The 17,859-nt window shown below is 42.1% G+C and overlaps 1 protein-coding gene across 1 annotated transcript; it reads left to right on the forward strand.

Annotated features, from left to right (window-relative positions):
- The first annotated feature begins 752 nt into the window (after positions 1 to 752).
- On the forward strand, positions 753 to 17,853 carry LOC109472272 (leucine-rich repeat-containing protein 9-like). Its single transcript, XM_019771934.1, is given in 37 exon segments — positions 753 to 881; positions 1,351 to 1,576; positions 2,369 to 2,587; positions 2,906 to 3,046; positions 3,272 to 3,335; positions 3,635 to 3,705; positions 3,933 to 4,115; positions 4,303 to 4,458; positions 4,792 to 5,003; positions 5,248 to 5,379; positions 5,547 to 5,732; positions 5,987 to 6,110; positions 6,249 to 6,375; positions 6,659 to 6,719; positions 6,875 to 6,954; positions 7,071 to 7,207; positions 7,306 to 7,469; positions 7,701 to 7,767; positions 7,953 to 8,072; positions 8,923 to 8,982; positions 9,095 to 9,226; positions 9,600 to 9,725; positions 9,957 to 10,097; positions 10,460 to 10,564; positions 10,566 to 10,638; positions 10,816 to 11,036; positions 11,191 to 11,313; positions 11,441 to 11,484; positions 11,761 to 11,892; positions 12,074 to 12,137; positions 12,258 to 12,445; positions 12,920 to 12,993; positions 13,175 to 13,392; positions 13,702 to 13,770; positions 13,959 to 14,084; positions 15,230 to 15,422; positions 15,725 to 17,853. Coding segments are annotated over 36 exon segments (4,605 nt in total). The 5' UTR covers positions 753 to 881; positions 1,351 to 1,459; the 3' UTR covers positions 15,880 to 17,853.
- Positions 17,854 to 17,859: the final 6 nt, after the last annotated feature.

Consider the following 17,859-nt stretch of genomic DNA (forward strand, 5'->3'; position numbering starts at 1 on the left):
AGTACCAGCATCTATCATTCTATTTAGCATTTGTGTATGGTAGAAAGCTGCTTCATTTTGGAAAATGCTGCAACGGACGAAAATTAGTATTACAAATATCCATGCATAATCACCCAATAAAACTAAATGTTGCAAGTCCTAGATTTTGTTACCATTCATTTGACATGAACATGACTGCTTTGTTAATAGAGAATTTGAGAAATAGACGCAGTGTAGCCATGCTGTTTGCTGTCCCTCAGCTGACTAAAAGGTCTTTCCTAGCTACTGTTTACTAGTTTTATCCTTTCACTGTTTAATAATTTATAAACCTATCCCAAAGTCAATGTCTTAATTTTTGCCATAAATAAAGTACACATATTTACAATCTTTCTGTCTGTTCCTGTTATGTGGCCTTATAATCTTGATTATTTATGACATCTGTGACTTTAAATCAAAGTCAAAGCTACTGTATGTTTGACCAAAGTAAAACTACTTACACATCAATTGTTTGGAGGTGTAAACTGTAAAGTTATGATTATCATGTTTCCAGACACTGGCTATTACTGACACCCCATAATGTCTGTTTCGCTATTAAACCATAACCCTAGGTCAGTAAATAAAGCATTAGCTGCTGAATAAAGCTGATTCGTGCAAGGAGGTCTATACAACCTTGATTTGTGTAAAGAACCTCCTGGCTTTGTTTTCCATGACTACAAGGCCCACCCACTTTCACTAGTCACGTGAGCGCTCTAGTCCAATCAGCAGGAGTTATTTCCCGTCCCAAACAAACATCCAAGATGGCGGAAAGGAGATCAAGTTTTGGTAGCAGTGTTGACTAAACCGTTGACAATGTCAGAGTTAAGGGGGGAAATGGCTTAGTTGAGGGAGAAGTGGATCAAGCCGTAAGTAGACATGTTCCTGAGTTTATTTAAGCTCGCTAAATGGACGTAGAATAAGTGTCCTGTCAATGACAAATTTGTCACTTCGTAGGGAGGGGGGCAGTGGCATCCCTGGATAGGACGGGGCATATAAATTTTGGGCCGCGACCGGAGTGTGGTTTTTGGCTTGGTCGTTGCACATGGGTGTTTGTTCTAGTCCTTGGTTATAACTACCCAATGTTGTGCACTTTGTAACATTACGTTTGGAAGAATCTTAGTTAACTATATGAAGTAATATTGTGTGTAGTTTCCACATGATGAAAATGGTGATTATAAAATTTTCGAAAATGAATTTTCAGAGAAGAGGCTTTGTGCAAATGCTTTCTGTCTCCAAGACATCAATACTAACGTCTGTTTGCTCAAGTTATTTGAATTATGTAGCAAAAAGCAGTAGATCTAGACTGAACACAAATATGCTTATTATGGATCACAGTGCCCCGGGGAGCCTTTGTTCATTACTGGTGAAGATCTGCAGCTAGCAGACACCAATCCCCTGGGAACTGGTGTTTTAGAGGGTGACGTCAAAGCACACAGCATCGACCATGGACCTGAGCAGGTTCCGCACCCCCGGGCAGGCCGCGGCGACCAAGTCTGACGGGAAGAAAGATGTGCTCGCCGCACCTACGCAGGAGGAGATAGATGATGTGCTGAAGGAGATAGTAAGTTGTGCTGCAGGGCAACACTGGATCTTCTCAGAATGATATAAAATATTATGAGGATTCAATGTTATTTGGCAAGACTGCTTGTGTAATGACATAGGTATCTATTAAAGATTGTAATAAGATTAAAAGGCAGTGGCTATTGACTGGCTGTTCACTGTCAAAGTAAAAAAAAATATCAATGATGTCAAATATCTAGAGTGATCCTAACCAATGACCTACGGTATCTCTAACATTATGCAAAGCAAAAATAAGTACAGATATGTAATTATACATTTTCCTGGTATTGGCCTGCTGCTTTGATAAGAAGCATGACATGATAAAACATTGGACCAGACCACTGGATTGGGTTTGTATTGATTGCTTGGCTGTGTTGTCAGAACTGATCTATTATTCAGCTTTAGCAGCATATTTGGCACTTGCAATATTTAATACAACTCATTTAGAGCCTTGTTTTGCATACACTAATTCACTTTGATGATAAGTACTTTACATGTATATCCTAGCTGCTGGTAAAGTATCATAGCCAGCTGTATGGATTGAGATTATACATGTAGATAAACAATTACCAAATGGTCCTTTCTAATGCTATTTACAGCTGTCATGTTTTACACTGACCAAAACAGTCTCCAATCTGCAAGTACCTGTACCTTAACATTACATGTAAGACATTAAACTTAGGAATCAATTGCCTGACAAAACTAAGTGTATTTGGAAACTTGGAGTAAATGATGCTTGATAATATTACTCAGTATGTACATGGCAGTTATTATGTTCCTATCACTTCTACAGTGCATCTCCAACGGGCTGAATTTCCAGAAGCTGGACAACCAGGTCACCAGTACCACCCAGCTGGAGATGTTCTTCTCAGGCATGCCTCGCATGTTGGGGCTGGACAAATTTGTCAATCTGACCTGCCTGAGAATCAATGGGCAAAACATCAGGAAAATTGAGGGGCTACAGCATCTGGCACAGCTGAAGGAACTGTGGGTGTCAGAGTGTAAACTTAAGGTACAGGAAAACTTACAAGTTACAACTACATGTGTACATAACATACATGACTGTGTATCTAGTGTTAACTGTCATTCAGTTTTGGTGGGCTTCGTTTGTGCCAGGATTACTCAGCTTTACATCATTTCAGAAATATTTGGTTCTGGAAATTTATGAAGAAGAGTTCAGATCCAAGTGGTCATGGATTGAAAGAGACCACTCATGTATTTACCCATGTGCTGATGTTGTATTAGATTCCTATTGCGAGAATGGATATATTCTTACCATAACGATACATGAATTATCTAACATTTGAGACATGATGTTTGGTGATTTCAGGAAACCAGTGGTATGGAGGCCAACCCCAGTCTGCAGAAGTTGTTTCTGTACTCCAATGAGATCACCAAGATAGAAAACCTGGGGAATCTCAAGAGGCTGGAAGTTCTGTGGCTCTCTGATAACAAGATACCAATGATAGAGGTACACATAACGAAATTGTGATAGTTTGGCCTACTTTTAGACTGTGAAATCAAGTGTATCAATTGTATTGATAGGAATAGCCTGCATATCTGGGTCAAAATCTAGCCATCCTAAATATTACTTATTGAAGGTTGTAATATAAATTGAAATTGATATGCTAAAACATTGGCACAAATAATTTTTGTATTGTCAAATGTTTTGTCTTATACATTGTTTTACTTGTAGGGACTGCAGGGACTGAGCAGGTTGAGAGAGCTCAATCTGGCTAACAATCTCATTGAAAAGATTGGTGAGTATTTCTGTTTTTTTGTGTAACATTATCAGGCACAGCGATTGATTTCAAAGTGCATGGGTGGAGACTTAATCTTGCAGTTGGAGGGGAAAGAAAAGTTTACGGTGCTTCAAGTTTGTTGTTGAAACAACCATAACTACTTGATGCAAGACAGAGCACATGTTCATGGTTTAAAACCACCATAAGTATTTCTCCATTCTACATGAGATAAAGATGAAAATGTATTTCACTACTACATGTATATGAGATGAGAATGTTAATATATTTCTTCTATTTTCACATTGCCTCTGCCACAGGTCACTCCTTGGATTGTGCTGTAAATTTGGAGTCTCTGAACCTCTCTGGCAATAGGATTGCTTCCTTCAAGGTGGGAAACCATTCTGAGTTTTCTGAAGAATGTATTTCATCAGTCCAATTTACACTATAGACTTATGACTGAGCTGAGATTAGAACTATATCATGATATCATGAAAGAACTGTGAGACTTGATGGGTATATATATTTTTACAACAGTTCTATCTGGCAGTAATAGTGTCATTAGAAGCATGTGTTTTTACCTATCATGATGTGTGTTGTATGTTATGTCTTCCCCAGGACCTGACCAACCTGATCCGTCTCCAGTTCCTCCAATCCCTGGGTCTGAAGGACCCTCAGTACCTCCCCAACCCTGTGTGCTTACTGTGTAACTACTCCACACACATCCTGTACCATCTACCCAACATCACCAGGCTGGACGCTTTCGATGTCTCCAGCAAGGCTCTCAAGGATTTAGCAGAGGTTTGTACAGCAAATTTTGTGATCGTTTCATACTTGTAAGTGAATTGTTTTTGGTGTCTATGATAATCTGTTTCACTCTTAATCACAATACTATATCTTAATACTGCTAAATATTACAACATATTAGTTTAAAACTAACTGCTGTCAAATGGAATATTAAAATGTATTTGTCTACACAACACTTCAGACTACAGTTGTGAAGAAGAAGATGTATTACAACATGCGTGTCAAGACCATCCAGCGCAACATGATGGACATGCTCAACAGGCTTCAGCAGCAGAAACACAGCCTCCTACAGTTCCCACATGAAAGGATGAGGGCGCTTCAGTTCTGCATCAAATCTGTAAGTTGACAGAAAGTATTGAAATAGTAATGAATCAGATGTAGTCATCAATGATATCCTTTCGAAATGCGTTTCAATTGTGTATATCTTACAAATCATCTGTCCTCTCCCAAGACAACTGGTTTAGTCTGCTTGATTACCTGGCCATTGTGGCTACTTTGTGGTCCCTGAGAATATTTCCTCCACTTACCTGATGGTGACCTAAGCATTAAGAGCCCCATCTATAGTGACCACTTATTCTGTTCAAGCCCCATGAGTAGTCGCTTTAGACAGGTTTGACTATGCATATGCTTTGTGTTTGTTATTTACTATACATCTTATGTGTATTACTAGGTGGAAAGAGATTTGGAGGAGATAGCCCTGGGTGCTCCATCCCCGAAGGAGGAGGTTGAGAAGGAAAAAGTGAAAGACGAGGGAGAGGATGGACAGGAGAGTGGTACAGAGAGTGACCAGGAGGGGGAGAAGGAGAAGAGGGTGGACATGTTGAAGGCCAAGATGGGGGCTGTCAGACAGCGGCTCCTGACCTGGGAGAAGAGACTGAAGGAGTGAGTACTGAGTACTAGTCTGTGGACAGTTTTCTTTGGATAGAAAAGGGCATGGAGATGGTAACACAAATTGGTTGTTCTCAGTGGAAAGTGCTTAGCAATAAGTGGAGAGCTGCTCATTTGTTGAAGATGATGGGAGAACCAAGAGGAAGCAGTAAATTGTAGGTTGAAAGTTGACGTGTATTTGACAAAATGATGTACTATGCCAGCCTGATGTTTGACTGTATGTATTTTATTGTCTCAGAGTTGAGGAGTACTATGAAGACAGTTGCAGTAGGATCAAGTCAGTGTCCGAGCAGACCGTTCGCAGACTGGTGACTGAGCTGGAGACGGGAGGAAACGTGAGATTTGAAGACGGCAGGTCCACGGATGTGTGGTAAGTTATCAAAATTGGAGACATTCCAAAGGAATCAGTGTGGGGAAGTCTTGCTTTGAAGGTTATTTTCTTCATGACATGTGTGTACTTGTCAATTTTAGAGTTCCTGAGCAGTTGATCAATGGTCAATTTGCCTAGCCTGCCTGACCTCTGTTTTTTCCCTGCAGGTTCAACTCTTGCCATGACCTAATCCTGTCCAGGTTCTGTGCAGGGGACTACAAGGGGCAGGGCATTCTGGGTATAAAGATCCACCGGATCACCAGAGTGCACAACCGCATCCTCAGGACCAGGTTTGAGGAGAAACTCACTGCAGCCATCTCCGACAAATCAGACAACGCTTCTTATACCAACAAGTGAGCAGTTGCTTTCTTATACATGGCTGCATTTTTTTCAAAAAGCTAGCAACAAAGATATTGTAATAAAAAATTGTAATCATGTGGAATAAGCATTTGATGTGCTTGACAACATCTTGTAAACTTGACAAACACATGACTTGCAAATGGGCTATTCTCCTATTTTATACACATGTAATGATGCAGTTTGTAATTTAGTGGGATCAGCCCATGTAAGGCAACTCATATCATGGCCGCTCTCTTTATTTTGACAGGACGAATGCCTTTAAGAAGTACCTGGAGTACCTGTTCTACGTGTGGGACCCTGAGCTGCCAGGAGCTGGTACGGATCCACACAGGGTCTTAGAGGAAGGATTTATGGATGCACACACCTATCAGGTAGGTGGAAATACATAGTTCAAGTCTAGGTGACCATAAGAATTTCTCAGAAGTTCCAGCCATAAGCTCTCCATTTTTTTATTTGTCAAAAGTTTGCACTAGAAATAAAGTGTCAATTTCCCTTCCCTCATATTATAGCAACTCGGTCGAGATGGTGCCATTCCCCTGTCCAACAGCTTGAGTCTGGCTGAGCAGCACAGGATAGACTTCCACCAGAAGGTGGCCAAGGGCAGAGCTGCTGCTGACTCCTGTCCTTTCAGACATGGTACGTTGATGTTCAACAGAGAGTATAACTCCTGCTTGTCTTTGATTAGTCCACTAGTTGTTTGGTGCATGTGGAATTATGAAAAGTAGTATTCATCCTTCATTCTGTTGTTCTTTTTCGTAGCTTGAAGGTAGGATAGTTAATTGTGTTATGTTCCTGACAGTGTCTACATGTTGTCAAATTTGTCTTCTAATTTATGGCTGCAATGTTTTACAGGCTGCAATTCGTTCATTTACAGATGTGAATGGCATGTTTCTCTGTTGACTAAGTATGTGTTTTTCAGGACAATTGATTGTCTGCAAGGTGTACATGGGGAAAAGTTCTCCTGCCAAGGACAGCAAGTCGTAAGTTGAGATTTTCTTTCAGCCTCATCTTCTTGTTGGGCTATTCCTCAAATATATCTGTGTGTTTCTACTCTTTTTAGTAAAGATCGCATTTCTACTGACGTATCTGGGTTAATATGTAGTTTATTTAACTTTGTCCTTTCGTCATCTTACAGCATATGCAAAGAGAACTACCCAGAAGCAGACTCAGTATTCAGACCCAGAAAGCTGGAAGACCCACAAAGTCCAAAGAAAGGTGCATGCCATTTTCACTTTACAATCTTTGTTACTGATTGTTTGCAGTCAATTAAAGAGGCTAGTCATGAGGTTCTTTGCAGTAGTTAATGTGTGTGTTTCCTCATGTATTCCCAGATGTAGTGAGCAGTATCCTGAACTCAGGAGGCCCCCATACGGAGTGTGACTGCAGCGGTCGGCAGTGTGAGTGGTTCGTGTTTGACCACGAGCTGGTCATGCCGGAGTACGTCATCGACTTTGAGTACATCACAAGGGTGAGCAGCCTTTCATGTCTGCAGAATCAGCTTCATTAGATGTTCCAGTGTTCTGATTTTCTAACTTGAGTCCTCATGTGCATTTATCTGTCCCTTAGCAAAAGCCGAGATCGCCGTTCTCGGTGAGCAGTGAAGGGACTGTGAGCAGCAGTAGTACAGAGAACAAAGCCCAGTCTCAGCCCCAGCAGCCGTTCTTCCCTCAGGACCCGCAGGTGGACGATGATGTACTCCAGATGAAGCCAGAGATCACTCCAAGGCCAAGGTAAAAAATATCTAATGCTGAAGCATACTAGAATTTTTTGCTCTTTTGGTCATTCTAGAAGCTTATTTTTAGATTATTGCCAATTAGCCAAGGGTATTCATTTATTCGATGCATGTGGGGGAAAAAGGCAAATCTTTCCCGTACTGATCCTGCACTGCAATGTTCAAAATCTTCAAGTGAGATGTAATGAAATTTATGTTGTCCTGACGGCAATCATTATTTTCTCCGTAGATTGCTGGAGTTGACAGAGGACCTTATCCTGAAGATGACTAAAGCTTCATCCTTGCCTGCTGTGACGGTGGGTTAATGATTGCTATCATTCATTAGATGTATGGAGTGGGATAATCTCTCAAGCCAACCGACACCACTTGATGGTAGCTTCTTAGATGGCTTTACAGTCTTCTTAGTATTCTAATAGGTCTGTTGGAGTGCCATTTGTAGTCCCTATACATATACTGTATAACATAAGGATTTTTTTCTCAGATGCTGAACCTTCATGCCAAGGGTCTACGTCGGCTCAAGAACTTGTCCTCTATGCCGTCCCTCAAGAGGCTTGTGGTGAGCTTCAACGAACTCAACAAACTTGAGGATGTCGCACACTTGGTACGGAATCAACATCTTACATTTACACTACCGTTTGTTCTGGCAGAAATCGGTATTCAAAATCGAGCTTAGTTCTAGAGGAAACTGTAGCAAAGTAGAACATTTGGGGTCTCTTGATTTGGTATTCAGTGACAAACTTTTTGTTGGCTTTAAATCTAACGGTGCACACACCAATTCTTCCGCGACAGGGGTCCACTGTAGTGCCCGGAAAAAAAGTGATGAAGGGGTTCCGGTGGTTCATGTTTGAGTTTACATTTCTCATAATCTGCTGCAAAATGGGATTAACTACTAACATGGCTGGAAAGTGTAAGAAGTGGCGTGTTTTGGGTGAAAATTGATTTCGGGCCCGAGACTTACTTCCGGGTGTCCTTCCGCCCTGAGCGCGGTGCTTCGGTTTGACCTAGTTTTGCCTTGTATGCGTTCTGGGGGTGCTGTAGCTATGCCTCGCGCAACGCGCTATTGTGATAATCTCAGTGTTAGGATTTTCTTTATACTTTTCTTAATAATACATAAGGGTTTTCTCTTTCCGACCATATAAGTCATATCGGTGGCTAAAATCTGGGTGATGGGTTTAATTCCACGTGAAAATGGCCAATTTTTGGCATCATTTTTCATCGAAAAATTCTTTTTCCCCCTAAAATTTACTAAAATGTGAGAGGGGAAAGAAATTGAAATTCTATTGTTCTCGTAGCTAGAGGGATATCCTTCATTTGAAAACAGAGTGTTTTGGCTTAAGAGGTATTTCCTGAAAGAGACGGTCGCTAGAGTTGAGGGTATGCAGAATCGAATTGAGACCCAAAATAAACTGGGGTGTGCCCCCTTAACGACATGTTTTCTTACCTCTGTCCAGACCAACTTGGAATATCTGGATGCCAGCTTCAACAAGCTGACTTCACTGGAGGGTGTAAAGGTATCACCCTTTTTCATTTGATTCTCGTTTTCATCAGAATGATATTTGAGAATATAGACGTTTCACATGTCAAGGCAAAGGAAAATAAAGATGTTATTGTCACGATTCCCAGGGCCTGTCTCGCCTGAAGACTTTGGACATCAGCTGGAATGAGCTGAGTAACACCAAAGATGACTTGTCCATCCTACGGAAACACACCCCTAACCTAACCTCACTGGACCTCAGGCAGAATCCATGGCAGAAGGTGGGTCCAGTGCGAAGTTAAGCTGTTAACATCTCAGCATGGTACAGTTTCCGCAATTGTGTAGTCAGTGTGGTAATATACCATCATGTACGTCTTGTATAAGGATTGATGACCTTTTAAGACCTGATTGCAAGGATATCTCTTATCTGAAAGTTTATGAATTTTCTCAGACAAAATTGATTTTTTTAATCAGCCATGAAGCTAGCTAAAATCCTTCTCACACCTTCCAGTAGTTTACTGTGTATAGGTGAGTGTCTCTCTTTTTAAAAGTCTTTTAGCCACACAATTGTGCACGCACTACAGCAGAGGGCTAGTCCACTGGTACCAGGTTTTCCATACAACTTGTATGTCAAAATCCATTCTGTTTCCCCAGCCCGATGACCTCAGATTAAGGACCATCGGCAGACTGAAATCCCTGACCAAGCTAAACGGTGTCACTGTGACAGAGGCAGAGGCAACAGCTGCACTAAGGCTGGCAGCAGGCTCCAGAATATCACAGGTGGATCTTCTAGATCTGACACCTTACTCCTTGAAAGTACAATCATGTATCTTTAATCTCTTTAGCCTGATTACTTGATAAGTGGAATATGTACAGTCACATGTACATGTTGGTAGTGTGTTTAGGGCAAATGAATATATGTCAAAGCACACAATGTATAACTGGAGACTTTTCTGTGTCTGTACAATAATACAAATAGCAAGTTTCGACATTTCGTTACTGTCCTACCAGGTGTCGTTACTAGCCCACTCCAGGACAGACCAGTTACGGCCACGCAGCTTGAGTCTGGCTCCGTATGCACAGATCCTGACCCAGGTCAGCAGGAACAAGCCTGACCGCGCTGGGGAACAGGACAGCTTCTGGTACAATAAGGTCAGTTAGAACTGTAAAAAATATTTGCATCTGTGATAGCAATCAATGTTTTTTTTTCTCTGAAAGCCATTGAGTGAAACCATTTCACCATTTTATCTGTTGTAGCATAGTAAAAGATTTTCCTCTTTTACAGTGTTCAATCCTGGGGTTGGCAAATGTTGTGATTGACCTATATAATAAGCTATATAAATTTTGAATACACATGGCATTATGTTGGATGTCCATTACTCTCTAGTCAAGAAGGGAAAGGATTCACTTGCTCTAAAAGGGCTAGGGCCAATGTTGAAAAATACTCTGCTGTTGTAAAATTCAATCTTTGTGGTCAATAAATACTCTAATCATTATCATTCCTGTATATCCAGGTGACCACCTTGAACTTGGACGGGCAGCACATCAGCAAGTTGTCCAACCTGGAGAAGCTGGAGAACCTGAGATGGGCGTCCTTCAACGACAACGACATCACACGCAATCGAGGGGCTGGACAGCTGTCAGCAGCTGGAGGAGCTCAGTCTGGAGGGCAACTGCCTCACTAGGTTGGAAGGTAAGTGAATGTCCTCGGTCATGCGAGACAGGAGGTTGTGGAGACACCTTATGGCGTCACCTTAAAAAGGATGAACTGAACTGAACTGAAGAATTTAGATTCGAGATGCATCCTACCTGTTTGAGTGTTCTACAAGACAATATAAGGCCTGTTGTCAAACCTATCTGCCTTTTCCAGGTCTTTCCAAGCTTGTGAGGTTGAGAAGGCTGTCCCTGGGCAGTAACAGAATAGTGTCCCTGGACGGGGCAGGGCTGGACAAGTTAACCCAGCTCCACTACCTGTCTGTGGAGAACAACAGAGTCAACTCCCTCCACGGCCTGCAGAAGGCCACAGCCCTGATTGAGCTGTATGTGGGCAACAACAACATCTGTAACATCAGGGAGATCTTCCATCTCAAGGTGGGAGTCTTGGATGGGCCGCTGGACTTAGACCCAGTTTCTTATACAATTATCAACTTCGTAGTTTATGATAATGAGAATGATCGGATACTTGCCTGCTTTTCTATGAAGATATCTATTCCTTTGTTGTGTCAATCATTTTTTTCTGTTGCAGGCCCTTCCCAACTTTGTTATCCTTGACCTGTTTGGCAACCCTGTAGCACAGCAGGCAGAGAACTACCGACTCTTCATTGTGTATCATCTCAAGTCACTCAAGGCCCTGGATGGGGTGGCCATTGTAAGTGGAGAGGATCAATCACGTCAACTGTATATATTTCCTGGTGATGTGCTATTCTTTTTGATGTGCAACAATGTATCACCTTTTTGGCAGTCCAATATGAAGTACGTATTTCCCTTTCTCACAGGAGTCTTCCGAAGGGGGCATAGCCAAGGACACATTTGGTGGCAGGTGAGACATGGTTACTGTGTTAATGGTGTAATGTAGTAATATAGGATAGCTGAAATAAAAATGGCACAGCCAATTCAAGTAGAGTTAAAGCAAATATTCTGTACCCATACTGTATAGCTGGTGTAACCATCCTTCAATATAACATGCTAGGCATATCACAGGCATACAGCCAAGGCTGGTTATATATTATGTTTTAGTGGTGTTTATAAGAGAATCTAAATTAAGGATGTGCCAAAGTTATTTCTGTGTTTACTGAGTTTTGTGACCATTTCCCAGACTGACACAGGACTTTGTGGCAGAGCACACTGGCCATGCCAACTTCCACGAGCTGCGTGAGCTGGACCTGCCTCACCAGGCCATCAGACATGTCGACATGGGCAAGGTGGACGTCTTCCAGAACCTCAGAAGGTACAAAGTAAACTTTTTTGGAGGAAAGCTATTGATCACAGAATGAAGCTTAGCGTTCCCTGTTGCTGCAATGTAACCTGTACAAATTTTGTGCCACTTTCTCATGAGTGCTGAGTGCTAAGCAGATAAGGCATTATGTACTAATTTAAAGTCTTATATCAAGCTTTTGATTTTGTTTCAGCGTGAACCTGGAGCACAATAACCTGACTTCCTTCAGTGGACTCATCTACCTGACCAATCTCAGGGTATGCATTGCTTTTGAGATTCTAGACACATTTAACTGTTGAGTGTCAGTTTTGCATATTTGAGTGACTCTTTTCTGATCCTTGTTCAATCCAGTAATATGTTTTTGTAAACCTGCGCAGGTGCTGTGTTTAAATCACAACCACATAGAGTCGGTGGTGGCCCGTCCGAAGGGCTCCCAGCACATGAAGCCCACACGTGTGACGGTGACAGCAGCTGGCATCAGCGGCATCCCCCGCCCGGGAGTGGAGCAGTACGCTCCGGAGAACTTCACTCCACTCATGGAGAACCTGGAGGTCCTACACCTGGGGTGAGTCATTAAAAGCAGAACCCTGTATCAATGTAAATATAACAGCAAATATTGATGTGTTCTTCTGTCTTTCTTTATCCTTATTGTATTGGTCCAAACTTATCAGGGTATCTCTCCTAGAGTATCAGAAAATCACTCGTTGCCAATAATGTCTATTAGTACTTTTGAATGTATTTGCTTGGAGAAAAGATGTAAACAAAAATGAGAACTAGCCTGCGTTACACAGTCTCTTACTGCCAGGGGATGATTGGGCCTTCTATGGACCTGACTAGTGGAAGGGCTTCTAGAAGCATGATATATTCAAACTAGAGGAGAACTAATTCAGTTGACTTTTGCATTGTATTGGATGACAGTACAGTATAACATGTACTTAGTCATGTGACACGTGTAAGTATAGTTAGTCTTCAGGATATGCATGAGTGGGAACCGTTTTGTACACTGTTGTGATTTGCCCATAAACGTATCCATCCACAGGTACAATAACATCTCCAACATGGCAGCACTACAACTCAGCAGACTGACCGGTCTCAAGGCTCTCTTCCTTCAAGGTTGGTTGATGAGAACTTATTGTTGTTATCAAAGTTCCAACAGATTAAGGCTAGCCAGTGCCATGAAATATATAAGATACATTTTGTACATGTGTCTTTACAAGATATGCCTAAAGTATGTTGTTCAAGTAGAACATTACTGTACCAGTCATAACGATGATGACCACTTGGTTTCCCCCAGGTAATGAGATCACCAAGGTGGAGGGTCTGGAGGGGTTGCAGGACCTGCGTGAGTTGGTGCTGGACAGGAACAAGATCAAGGCTCTGGCGGAGGGCTCCTTCATCAACCAGTGGAACCTGCAGGAACTGCACATGGAGGAGAACCGCCTCAGGGACCTGTCTCACCTGTCCTACCTGGAGAACTTACAGAGACTTTACCTGGGCATGAACAGAATACAGGTCGGTACATTAAACTACAGACAGTCTGTTGAGACTCAGAGATTAGTTTGTTAGTATCTTTGCTTTAGGATTCTTGAGTATAGATTATCCACTCTTGACAAAATCACAGTCAGCCTATTGGCCACTTTTCATGGAGATCACAATGTTTAATGATTATAATACATAGTATACTAAACAGATAAGCTACATCCAAGTCTGCTGTGTCATCATTTATGTCAATATACATGTATATTTTGGTGATTTTGAAGTTTAGTTTATTTGAGGTTTATCCACATCAGTTGTGACAGTAACTGTTGCTTTTCTCCCCAGGAAATCCCAGAGCTGGAGAAGCTGGAGGGTCTACCCAACCTGATTGAGCTGTCAGTGGTCAGCAACCCCGTGAGTGCACATTTTTAAGTGTCTGACTGGTCTATGGACAAACACATCCTGTTTCCATCAGAAATTGACATGTGCATGCTTCAGAGAACTTATCCAGCTTTCTGATTTATTTTGTATTATGTATTGTTCTACCTGGATGTTTAACCTTCATTGACATAAAACTGTGTGTTACTGTGTGATATTGACAGGTGTCTCGGCGGCTGATGCACCGCCCCATGTTGGTATACCGCATGCCCCACCTCACCATCATTGATGGGATCCCTGTCAGTCCTGAGGAGAGGACCAAGGCAGAGATCTACTTTATGGAGCAGCAGGTACCCTATAGACATGGACCGGTGAAGTAATGCATGATACTGACCCTCTCCATAATTATGTGCATAGGAAAAATCTGTACAAGGTAGACAGCTACAAAATTGACATGTAACTTTCTGTATATTTGATGAAATGCATAAAATGAAGAATCAGATGTTTTCAGGTAGAGCTAATGTTGTCCAGAAACCAATACAAGAGGTAGTGATAACGGAACAATGATAATTTTTTTTTTCTGTCAAAGGGTCAGCTAAATCTTGTTTTTCTAATGCCCTTAAGAAGCTTATTACACCTGATAACTTGATCCCTCTGTTACTGTTTTTGTCAGACTCTTGCTGTCGACAAAGTCCATGTCTGTCCTTTGCTTTTGATTCCGAATGATTCCTAGGTTTTTCAAGCGCTGATGTCTTCCGTACATTTACATTTTTCCATCACTTCCTGTACCTGCAGCAGTATATCCAACGGGCGGGTAGACACTCCAGGATGAAGTGAGATGATTTCCTCTACTATTTTCTCTCCTCTGTTGTCCTCTCCCCTTGTATTAAGCCCACTAAGTGTCAAGAAGCTAGTGTAGCTATCATGGTACCTGTATTAATTTAGCATATCCATAACCTTTTTCCAGCAAGGACTGGCAACATGCCTGGGCACACTTGTTTGCAAGGGTGCAGTAACATGCATTAAAGTGCTTCTTCATGACCATGCTGCCCATGCTAACAGTGGGGGAGGCTTTCTCACAAATGCCACAGAACAATCATGGACAGGCTTGTTTGTCACCAAACAGCAGCGTGCATGAAACTATTCGTTCATGCTGGCCGTGCTAAGAGCTGGGGAGGCTTCCCCACCAATGCCTGGGAGCATGCATGGACAGGCTTGTTCACATTGACCAGGGACCATGCATGTAGGCACCCTTGCCATCCCACCAGCTGCATGTTGGCCATACAGAGCTGACAGGGTAGCAGCCTGCCCTGTCCTCTCACATATCAGCTCCTTACCTTAGCTTTAGGATGTCAAGACAAGACCTTTCTCTTGCCACTGCAAAGTAAGACAAAAATGATCAGGAAACGTCTTAAATGTGCTCTTTCGGTGTCTTTGTTTGCTGATGGTCATTGTTGAACTTTTGTCTTCTTGTCAATGTCTTTTTTCCATGTAGCCAGCGATGGTGAGCACGGGGGAAGGGAGCCTTCCAGGGATCAGTCCGTACCGGGGGCAGGTGCAGACGGGCCATGGGATGATCAGGGTGACCAACGTGCAGCTGAACTCTGCACCAGACCGACACTGGAGCACCACCATTAGCTATGGTACAGGCGGGCAGGCCGATCATGATGTACAGGATAGCCTGAGAGGTGGGGCGGGTGGTGTGCTCGCTGACGGCGTGGTTATGTGCAGCTGACACCTCACCCCTGGTTTGTGACCTAACCACAGGCGTGTGTGTGGACTCACACAGATGTTGGATGAACCAAAGCTTATTTTGCTAACAGCCTGTACTAACACAACTCCTAACCACCTCTTGGAAAATTCTGTCAGGAAGAGCAACAGGTTTTTGTAACATTTTTGGACAGATACTACATTTAACAGAAATGCTTTATGGTGTGTGTGTGTGCATCTTTTCTCGTCCTTACACCATTCACTTGCCCGTTGTTTCCAGGCCCGCCCCAGAGACGTAACTCTGACCGTGGCAGCGGTGGTGGCAGCCGTGTGGATGGTCACCAGGGTTCCTACCAGAATGCCCACCTGCCTGGATCCCGCTCCCAGTACCCCTCTCACCAGGTCCCTTACATCCCACATAACCCCAGGAAGTAGACTGACAAATATACACATTGTGTTTCATCACTTATTATATACAAGCCCTTACACATTGCCTTTGGAAGGATAACTGGCTGGACCTTCACATTCTTGGCCACATAGCCTGCCACCTCCATCAGATAGAGCTACATTGTATATGAGGCAACATAGCATACAGGGTAGAAAATATAAGATGTAACAGACTATGAAGACTACCTTATGTAGAAACTTGATATTTAAAGAAAAGTAGTTAGTGCACTGTTTAAAATGCTGTGTGAAATTCTATGTGCCCCGTTTAGCTGCTGCTGCTGCTTTGCTTCTCCTGTTCCAGCATTAAGTGACTGTGTGCCTTATTGCAATAATTTTTATACACTGCCAGTTGCCTCTTGTGCAGGATAATGTCCATACTCTTTAGATGTGTGCACTTAGGTTTGTTTTGCTGCAGAAGAGCTTCTGGTGCTTTATAGTAAGCTGTATATACAAAATGTACATGTACTATAAACTTCAGATTCCCATAAACGGCCTTAAGAAGCAGGAAATGTTTCAATTTTGCTTTCAACATCTGCTTGGAGATTCAACATTTGCTTGAAGTAATAGTTCCTAGCACAGCGCTGCACTTCCAAGATGAATATAGTGAAATATTCTTTATCCAAGTATGCACAATGCAATACCACACGGCAGCTATCAATGGATAATGTCTGTTCAGGGAGTCACAAGAAGGTGCAGCGGGGAGAACAAAATTTCTCTTCTGTTTTATATATAGTTTTGCCGGTGTATTTTCTTGTGAAATGCTCAGGATGAGGGCAGATGTAAATCGTTGGATATTTGAGTCTGAGGAGCCATGGATGTGGTGTTTTGTGAAGAATGTCCTTACTTTTTGTAGATGTATCATGGACATCAGTTGCAGGAGCTCAAGCAAATCTGACCATTACAACTTATCGAAATTGTATCATATGTTCATAGCATTTCCAATTGACATAGCAGTACCTATTTGTGATTAAATAGGGCCCATAATGGCCCTCCCACTGATTGGATTCCTCAGGGAGGGGCCTTATCAAGCCCCAGATACTGGGAGTTTCTTACACAGGGTAGTAATAGTACATCAATGGCAATGGTGAAGTCATGACACTATTTTTCTCAAAGGTTTGCTAAAAGTAGTTATTATTTTTATTTGTTGCTCTTTTCATCCAAACTGTTCTTGTGACTGTTAGTCCTCTGAGATTGAATGACTTACATGTGTAAACCTGGGAATGCCTGAAGAAATGTAGTAAGAAGGAAATCTGGGGTTGCACAAGTTTGAGGACGATATGATCAGTTTGACACTCTTAAGCCGATTTTGTTTCCGACATGACAGTGAAAAATGGAGTAACATTATGGAACGAAACAGAACCCAACCAAAACACAAATATTGTTAATAATATATAACCAGTATGAACTCAAATGTATCCAGCTTCCACGCTTGATTTGCATATTTTGTACCATACATTGTCCTACAACTTACAAGGCTCATGTTTTATCTATCTACTGTAGGTTGTTTTTGCTTATGTTGATAAGACTGTACATAATTGTAAGGTTCCCTACGGGACTTGGAAAGCTGTTCGGTGGAAATGAAGCTATGATCTGTTACATATGATCATTTGATATGCTGCACGAACACGTCTGGCAAATTTACTAATATTTTCCATGTTGTAGGCACTAAACTTCTTAAATTTCTGTTCAGAGAAGCCTGTATCGTCTGTCTGATGGCATCTGATGTTACAAGTCTCCATCCTACTGGTAGGGATGTACATGTACATTCAATGAAACAAAAGACCACACCATGGTAACAATTCAATGCCATGCAAAATATTTAATGTCTTCCATAGTATTGAAGTGAAGGCATTTGAAGCATGAGAAGTTGGAAAACTGATGTACAAATTGTAACCTCTTGGTAAAGATGGAAATGGCTATAGGAAGTACAGTATGGATGGAAATTCTGTAGAGGTGCCTCTGACTGTG

This window comes from Branchiostoma belcheri, unplaced genomic scaffold (genome assembly GCF_001625305.1).
Source record: "Branchiostoma belcheri isolate BF01 breed outbred unplaced genomic scaffold, Haploidv18h27 scaffold27, whole genome shotgun sequence".
Taxonomy (NCBI): Eukaryota; Metazoa; Chordata; class Leptocardii; order Amphioxiformes; family Branchiostomatidae; genus Branchiostoma; species Branchiostoma belcheri.